The sequence below is a fragment of the Gekko japonicus genome, unplaced genomic scaffold (assembly GCF_001447785.1).
Source record: "Gekko japonicus isolate JY-2015 unplaced genomic scaffold, Gekko_japonicus_V1.1 scaffold2968, whole genome shotgun sequence".
NCBI lineage: Eukaryota > Metazoa > Chordata > Lepidosauria > Squamata > Gekkonidae > Gekko > Gekko japonicus.
In genome coordinates, this window is record NW_015162563.1 from 76,306 (window position 1) to 85,221 (window position 8,916).

The following is an 8,916-nucleotide window of genomic DNA, read 5'->3' on the forward strand; positions in this document are numbered from 1 at the left end:
GGGAGTGGCACAGGAGGAGTGGAGAAATTAGTGAAGGATGTGAAAGGAGACAAACAGCTCGGCACAGCAGCGCAGAGCAAGGGGCTGGGAGGAGACCGGCCGGAGGAAGGAGAGGTTCGGCTGCCGGCACCGTGCACAGCCCCCACAGGTGGACCGGCGCGGGGGGCGGGGTCATGTCTCGAGGGGGCTCTGCTGCAGATTTGTCTCTTGCAGAGCTGGTCTGCTGAAAAGGGTGCCCGGGAGCCAGGGAGAACGCCCGCGGGTGCTTGTGGCCGGGGGGGAACTTTGCATCACTAGAAAAGGGCCCAAAGGACTGCCAAGGTGTGATGGATCCCTTTCCTGGGGGAGGGGGGCTCCACAAATGCTCTGCACAGGGACTACCCCGGTTCCCACAAGACATGGTGCTGGTGCCAAGCCATGCCCCCCCACCCACCCCCGGAACGCTCTCGCACCCCAGCAATCAGGGCTCAGAGAAGCCAACAAGCGCAAAGAGCACCGCCACCAAAAGGGGAGAGAGTCGCAGCCCTTACCTGTCTAACAGAATTCAAGTTTTGCATGCCCAGCCCGGCCAGGGAGCCAAGGGCCTGGTTAGGTAGTGCACTGCTAGGAGGGGGAGGCTTCGCGTTCTGACTGGGCAGAAACGGCACGTTTGTGGGGTCATCTGCTACGAGAAGGCCGTCCTGGCCGGGCAGGCGAGGCGGAGGAGAGGCAAGTGGCGCGAGGGCAGCGAGAGGGGAGAGCCAGAGAAGAGAAGAGACGCGTTAGCCGGCACCCGCGAGCCCGGAGACAGCTCTCCGCAACAACGGCTGTGCAACCGCCGCAAGGGACCCGACTGTTAGGGGAGAGGGCGGCAAACAGAACCAGACCCTCCCGGTGGAGCCTCTTAGGGAGGCATTCGGCATCCGCACCCCAACTCACCCCTCCATACCCAGTAAAACTGCCCCTTCTGAATTCTCTCCCGGAGACAGAGGTGCTTGCCGGCCCTACAGGCAGGAGAGAGGAGGCCCTGTGCCCCAAGCGACCTCCCGGCTGAGCAACAGACCCCAAGCGGAAGGAGGACACAGACTCGGCTTCCTAGAGACCCCCCTCTCTGCCAGGACGGAGAAGAGCTGGAGGCTCTGCCACGCAGGGCAAACTGTGCGCAAAGCCGGGAGGACTGGAGTCTTCCGGAGCCAACAGCACACACACACACCCCTTCCCCTCACCTTATCAAAGTAAGGACTTCGATCCATGGAAGACTCTTTGGAACTCTGAGGGCGGGCACCGGGGCCTTTCCCCACCACCCGGCTGTAATCGCCAGCGGTCAGGCCGTGCTTCTCCATCTCCATCCGCTTGTCCGGCAAGACCCCTGGGGAGGCAGAGGAAGCGTCACGGGGCCGCAGAGGAGGCTGCCCCATCAGTTCCGGGTGCGGCAGGCAGCTCCCACGACCTCCTCCTTCCCTAAGCGGGTCTGCCCCGCAGGGCGCACCCCAGGTCCTCTAGCCTCCTACAGCGCGGGACACTTTGCCAACAAGGAGTATGATGCGTGGCCGTGGCCAGGTTTTGGCCTTCTCCGGGGAAGGGGGGGATCGCAAAGGGATCTGCAGCTGCTTCAGGCCATGACCCGCGTGCCCTCCCCCCCCCAGCCATCGGCCAATGAGGATCCCCCGGAAACCGCCTTTTGTTTTTAAAGAGCACGGGTGACAAACCCAGGGGCTGTTCTCTGCTGATGATCCCCCCCCCATTCCCACGCCCAGGGCTCACCTCCGGATATGTCCATCTTATTGCTGTGCATGATTTCTTCAGGGGACTCCCTCTGCAGGGGGAGAGAGAAGACGTGGGCGGTAAAAACCCAACACGCGGCCGAGAGGCAGCGTCCCGCATTCAACGACCACCCACCCGACGCTCCCTCTAAGCTGTGGAGTCTCGTGAGCAAAAATTCTACTTTACGAGCGGCTGGCATTAAAGTTGTGAGCGGTGTTCCCTCTGAGATGAGTTAGTGTGAGCTAGCTCACGGTTTTGTAGCCTCCGGCTCACACGCTTTTGTCTCCGCTCAGGAAGGAGGGCTCCAGAGCAGACTCATTGATGCAGTAGCCAAATTGCTCGCTCACAACTCTATTGCCAGTTCACAAAATAGAATTTTTGCTCACCAGACTCCACTGAGGGAGCATTGGTTGTGAGCGAGCAATTTGGCTGCTGCATAAATCTGTTTGCTCTGGAGCCATCCTTCTAAGACGAAATATGTGAACCGGAGGCTAAAAAAGTGAGCTAGCTCACACAGACTCTGCTTAGAGGGAACACTGCCACCCACCCACGTTTTCTGCCTTTGCCCTAAGAATGTGATGGGGGGTTGGCTTTTAAAGCTATGGCACGTTCCCTGGCATTCTGAAAGAACAGGAGTCTCAACGCCGGGGCCTCTCCGGAGCACAAAGATCTGCGCGATACTTACAGAGAAGTTGAGATTGGCAAATTGCTTAACAAACGGATTTATCCACGATTCCTCTTGCTTGTTGCCGTTTTTCATTGTTCCCTAAACCAAGAAAGAAAAAGAAAAAACCCTCAAAATGAGGGCAACTAAGGCCAGGCCAGGCGGGAGAGGCACAAAGTGGAACAGCCCAACCCAAAAGGCTTCGGGACAGAGTTTAAAGGTGCAAGGAATTAAAAACAAACGCAGCCGAGTCCCGCAGGGGCCACAATGGTCAAAACCACCCCCACCCCCACCACCCCCGGATTGGGGATGGGAAGGAAGAAACAGAGAGAAAGTGGCCTGGAAGAGAAAGAGTTCATCTGCCTCCCACTGCTACGCCATGGAGCACAATCCTCCACAGGAAGCAGGGCCCAATAGGCCTCCGCTCGCCCACCCCAATCTCTTTTGAGCACACACTGGACTGCTAAGGGGTCTAACGGCATTCCACGGACGGTGGCCGGCCTCCACCCCCAGCCCCTCCGGCCGTCGTTCGACCGAAGCCGGAACTCACCTTGGAGGGCAACCTCTTTGCATACGGCGACCAGTTCAGCGAGGCGCCGACCTCTTGGGCTGAGCCGCCGCCGCTCCACATCCCGATCTCCACGTCCTCCGCTTCCTCCCAGCCGGCCTGGCGGCTCCCGGTCAGGGGCATGTCGCCTCCACACCAGCCGTCAGCCGCTTGCATAGACTTGGGCCCTGGCACGATCAGAGACATCCACTCGTCAACGGAGAGGCCAGCCACCGACGGCAGTGGCCAGGTCGACCCGGTTGCTCCCATTCCACGGCCCAGAGGAAGGAGGCAAACCTTCTCGAGCCGGGCAACCCCCTCCGCTTCCCTTCTCACAAAAGGTACCCCTGCTGTCCCTCCAGGGCCCCCCCACCCCCCCGACATACCCGCCACCTACCCGCTTTGTTAGGAGCTGGCTGACTGACGGAGACGCTCCCCCAGTTCCCGGCGCTCCCGGCATCACTGATGGACTCCCCCCAGCTGGCTCCCGTATCGACGGGCTTGCCCCAGGCGGCTGTGCCATTGTCGACCGTCGTGGGGGCGGGAGAGGGCTCTCCCCAACCTTCAGGGAGAGGCAGGAGTTAGCAGGATCCCCAAAGCCAGCGTCTATTCTGCAGGCTTTGGCGCAGCAAGGAAGGCTCGCTCGAGGGGCTGGGGCCCAGGGCCCCCCCAACCACGGTGCCCGCCAAGTGTTTTCAGGAAGTGGCGGCTCTCCTGCCCAGCAGGGCTGATGAAAGAGGATTCAGGATCTGATCAGCTGTGCAGAGTAAAACCACTGCAGGCCAGGAAGGGAATTTGTTCCACAGGTACGAGAGTGGCCCCTAATACTTGTCCCGCCACCCACCCAACAAATCTGCCAGCTGCTGCCGCCGCCGCCTTTCTCCCTTCGTGCGCTTAGATCCATCAAGCCCCATATGGCCAGGGTCCGACATACCTGAGGGACTGCCTTCCCCCATATATTCCCCAGAGAGCACTTTGGTGGGGGGTCACAAAATCGATTGGCCCTTCTAGGTCCCAAAGATGCCAGGCTTGCTATTACCAGGGCCGGGGCCTTTTCAGTGGCGGCTCCACACTGGTGGAATGAGCAGCCAGAAGAGATCAGGGCCCTGTGGGACCTTTTACAGTTCTGCAGGGCCTGCGAGACGGAGCTCTTCCGCCAGGCCTTTAACTAGGACCCTTCTAGGTTCCAAAGATGCCAAGCTTGCTATTACCAGGGCCGGGGCCTTTTCAGTGGCAGCTCCACACTGGTGGAATGAGCAGCCAGAAGAGATCAGGGCCCTGCGGGACCTTTTACAGTTCTGCAGGGCCTGCGAGACGGAGCTCTTCCGCCAGGCCTTTAACTAGGAGCCGCCGCCGCCACCACCACTACCATCGTTAATAACAACAGAAGCCTGGTGCCTGGTCTACTAGCCTGTGCTCGCCGACCGAAACGGAGAAAGATCATTGAGTTGATTATCGAGGGAATTTATCGACTCTATGAGGCTATCTTGATACCATAACTTAATTGCTAGCACTTTAATTGTAAACTGTTGTAAGGAAACGTTACGGAATTGTTTTATGAACTGCTTTTAGAGAGTTGTGATATTTATTGTCAATGTGTTTTTATGATGTTAGGCACCCTGAGCCTGCCTGTAGCGGGGAAGGCGGGGGTACAAGTTCAAGAAATAAATAAATAAATTAGAAGAAAGCACCGGCGGGAAGGGACTGGACAGCAGCTGGCCTCCCCCCCCACCCCACCGGCATAGCCTCGTTTCAGCTCGCGGCTATTCCTCCAGCAGTTCTTGGGGGCAACTCTCCTTCCCTTCAGCCCTTGCAGAAATACTGTGCAGCCGTCAGAGCTGTGAAGGGTGCGTGTGTGTCTCTAACCAGGCCCCTTCCCACCACCCCTACGGCACAGCGAGATGCGAAGGAGAACTTACCAGAGCTGCCGCCGCCATTGCTCTCCGTACTGGGGCCAGGTGCAGCGTGGGACGGCAGGCGCTGCGGAGGGCCGTGTGCTTGCTGGTCCGAAGGGTCGCCCCCCCTCGGGGTATTCTTGTCCCACATGTTCACATTCTTGTAGTTGTACCGGCTCGGGTCCCCCCAAGCGGACGTTCCGTCGTCAATCTCCATCTTGCGGCGGATCGATTCGGGGGACGGCTCCTCCCACCCGGTGGGCTCTTCCTCCTTGGCCAGGGGCGGCACTGGCCTCCCCGGCCACCCCGTCACACCTTGTGCCTTGCCCAGGGTGGGCTGTGCCCCCCAGCCCCCGGCGTCCTGCTGCTGCTGCTTGGCCCAGTCCGGCGAGCCGGGGGACTTGGCCGCCTCCCAGCTCTGAGAACGGCCGGGCTTGGGGGGGTCCCCCCACCCCTGACTTTGGCTCGGCTTGGCGGGCTCCTCCCACCCGGGGCTTGGGTGGGCTCGGCCGCCTCCTCCCCCACCCCAGTGGGCAGTGCCGGCCTTGCCCGGTGGCTCCTTCCAGCCGGACGTCGACCGGTCGCTGTCGCTGCTGCCAGAGCTGGACTTCCTCGTCTCGCCCCAATGGTTGCTCCTCAGGTTCTCCCCCCAGCCGTCAGCGGCCGGCCCGGCCCACCCAGGACTCCCCTTCTGCCCGTCCCCCCACCCTGGCTTGAACTTCTCTGCGTCGCTCCAGGGGGATGCCGGTGAGGGCTTGTCGTCTTTCCCGCCCGCCGCCCACGATGGATGATTGCCTTTGGCCTGGGCGGGAGCGGCTGGTCGCTCCCAGCCCCCCTGGCTGCCTCCGCCGGAGACCTTGGGGTCTCCCCACCTGCTTGCGGACTTTGTCTCCCCCCACCCGGACGGGCCAGCGGGGCCGTTCGGGCCGGGCCTCTCCGCGCTTTCCCCTGAGCTGCTGCAGCCCCCCCAGGCCTCCGTGCCGTTGTCCACCTTCCGCTCCCCGCGCGGGGAAGCCACCGCTGTGTCCCAGGCCGTGTTCTGCTTGATGGGCGTCTGGCCCCAGCCGGCGTTGGAGAGGACCCGGGGGTCCAGGCCCGTCCTGTTGACGATGCTTTGGAGTAGTGCGTACTGGTCGGCCTTCCGTCTCTCGTGGCCGGCCCCCTCGGCCGCCGATCTCTCCTCGGGACTCTCCCCGGGGCCCGCTTCGCTCCCCCCGGGGCTGACCTTCGCCCACCGGCCATGCTGCTCGGGGACGGGAGAGACCGCCGAGCTCTGCACCTCCATGCTCGCGTCCTCCTCCTCGGCTGGCGGCCACGCCCCCGGTAACTTCTTGGCGCTGCCGTTCTCGGGAGGGGGGCGCTGACTGACCGACAGCTGGCTCCACTCTCCGTCCGTGAAGTCGGAGCCCCTCTGGCCGCCCCCGGAGCCCGCCCCACCCCCCCACGGCAGGTTCGGGGTGCCGGCCGCCCCTGCTCCCTCCCACCCCCCTGCTCCCTTGCCCCCGTTGGTTTCAAAGTTTGTGCTGCTGCTGCCACTCGCAAGGCCCGGCGGCAAGAGAGTCGCGTTCACAGTGTCGCCGCCGGCTCGGACGCTGGAGTCAGGGCATCGGTCTCCGGGGAAGGCGGAGCCATAGGCACCCGCCCAGGCCGCGCCGCCGATCTTCGCTTCACCATTGCTGAGGTGAGGAGCGGAAGGTCCGCCGATGGCCGGTGAGGTCTGGAGCAGAGGCAGGGCGGTCCGGCCCCAGCCCCCGGGGGGGCCTGCGTCGCCGCCCTCCGGCTCGCTCGGCGGCACGGAGCCGGCGGGGTTTGGTAAACTAGAGGTCATCAAGTTAGTAGTGTTATTATTTGGTCCGTTCACTTCGGGGTTAAGGTTCTGAGGTGGCCCACTCTGCGAAACCTTCCTGGTACCGTTGGCCGGGGGGTCACAGCCGCCCTCCGGGAGGCTCCCCCAGGAGACGAGGCTGCAGCTCCCGCTCGGGGTGCTTGGTGTGTGGCCGCCGCCGCCAGGCCCTTTCAGGGGGTGCCCGTTGCTCTCCAACACGGGCCAGGCACCGCGGCTGCCGCTGGCATTCAAAGTGCTGGGATTCAACCCTCCGCCGGGCGAGGGGCCGAGGGCGCCCCAAGAGTTCATCCTGCCGCCTCCGCTTTCCGACGTGCCCTTCGGAGACTCCACCGGGGCCGCCCCCGCGCTTGTCACGGCGCCGAGGCACAAGCCCCACGGCCTGCTCCCGCCGCCCCCGTTATTGCTGTGGCCGCCGGCAGCAAACTTGGCCGGGGAGCCGTGTCCGATGCCGTTCGGCAGGCTGCCGGCGTCCGCGCCCCGGGAAGCCATGAGGGCCGGGCTCTTCTCCGACCCGGAGCTCGAGGCGGAGTCAGCGTCCACACATTCCGAAGCCGGCTCCGCGTCAGTGCCGCCGGGGGCCGAGGGCCATGCCTCTGGGTCTGGGCCGTCTACAAGGACCTTCTCCCAATTTGTGCCGGAGTCGCTGCTGGAAGAGACGGCTCCCCAGTGCGCGTTCTCATAATGGGGTCCTCCTCGTGTGCTGCGGTTGAGATCTGGGGGGGGAGGAAGAGAGGGGAGGGCACATCATCACTCAGACAAGCACGCCAGGAGAACGCCGGCAGAGGCCGGGCGGCGGGCAAGCGCAAAAGCAAGAACCGCAGCCTTGAAGAGCAAGGGCCACGCTGTGCTCTGCGCGCACAGACACACCCCTCCACATGTCCTCACGTTCTTAGCCGAGGCACACTGGAGGGGAGCCCATAGGCTCTGTCCAGTTAGCCCGTTGGAGCAGGGGCCCCCCCAACCAATGCTCCCTCTAAGCTATGGAGTCTGGTGAGCAAAAATTCTACTTTCTATGCTACTGGCATTAAAGCTGTGAGCGAGCCATTTGGCTGCTGCATAAATTAAGTTTGCTCTGGAGCCCTCCTTCCTGAGCTGAGACAAAAAGGCGTGAGCCGGAGGCTAAAACACGGTGAGCTAGCTCACACTAACTCAAGCTTAGAGGGAACACTGCCCCCAACCTTTCTGAGCCTCTGGGTGCCTTTGGAATTCTCACACAGGGTGCTGGGCGCAGCCACCAAAGGGCTGCCGCCGCATGAGGCAGGGCCAACCGTGAAATGTCAGGGAGTGAAGTTATGCATAACTCTAATGGTAAATCGTCAGCATCTTCCGGCAGTGGCGCCGTTCAGCATGATGCGTTCCGAAAATGAGCATGTTTAAAAGTGTTTTCTTGCTCACACCCAACCTACTTTCAGTCACGCTTGTAAGTTTCCTGCCTTGAAGGCAGAATCCGAGGGGGGGGGGGTCGGAGCCCGAGCTCTGAGGTCGGCCACAACCAACCTCTAAGCTGTGGAGTCTTGTGAGCAAAAATTCTGCTTTGTGAGCCACTGGCATTAAGGTTGTGAGTGAGTGATCTGCCGGCTGCATGAATCAATTTGCTCTGGAGCCAGCCTTCCTGAGCCAAGACAAAAGTGCGTGAGCCGGAGGCTAAAAAACTGTGAGCTAGCTCACGCTAACTCAGCTTAGAGCAGGGGTGGCCAAACTGTGGCTAGGGAGCCACATGTGGCTCTTCCACACATATTGTGTGGCTCACGGCAGGGCGGCTGGAGAAGCTAAACATCATTAGCAAAAAAATTAGCAAACAACTAGAAGGATAAAAGGGTTGGAACACTTTCCCTATGAAGAAAGGTTAAAGCGCTTGGGGCTCTTTAGCTTGGAGAAATGACGGCTGAGGGGTGATATGATTGAGGTTTATAAGATTATGCATGGGATAGAGAAGGTAGAGAAAGAGGTACTTTTCTCCCTTTCTCACAAGACAAGAACTCGTGGGCACTCCATGAAATTGCTGAGCGGTCGGGTTAGAACGATAAAAGGAAGTCCTTCTTCACCCAAAGAGTGAGCAACACATGGAATTCATTGCCACGGGAGGTGGTGGCGTCTACAAGCATGGGCGGCTTCAGGAGGGGATTGGACAAACATCTGGAGCAGAGGTCCATCAGTGACTATTAGCCACAAGGTATAAATAGGAACTCTCAGTCTGGGGTAAGTGATGCTCTGTATTCTT

The 8,916-nt window shown here is 61.2% G+C and overlaps 1 protein-coding gene across 1 annotated transcript in view; it reads right to left on the reverse strand.

Annotated features, from left to right (window-relative positions):
• TNRC6A (trinucleotide repeat containing 6A) overlaps positions 1-8,916 on the reverse strand; it is a 29,089-nt gene that overhangs the window by 11,088 nt on the left and 9,085 nt on the right. The window contains exons 4-10 of the mRNA XM_015406394.1: positions 4,874-7,408; positions 3,352-3,516; positions 2,958-3,142; positions 2,429-2,509; positions 1,744-1,795; positions 1,206-1,348; positions 531-680 (exon numbers count right to left, since the gene is read on the reverse strand). Of these exons, the coding sequence (XP_015261880.1) occupies positions 531-680; positions 1,206-1,348; positions 1,744-1,795; positions 2,429-2,509; positions 2,958-3,142; positions 3,352-3,516; positions 4,874-7,408 (3,311 nt within the window). The remainder of the gene's footprint in view (positions 1-530; positions 681-1,205; positions 1,349-1,743; positions 1,796-2,428; positions 2,510-2,957; positions 3,143-3,351; positions 3,517-4,873; positions 7,409-8,916) is intronic.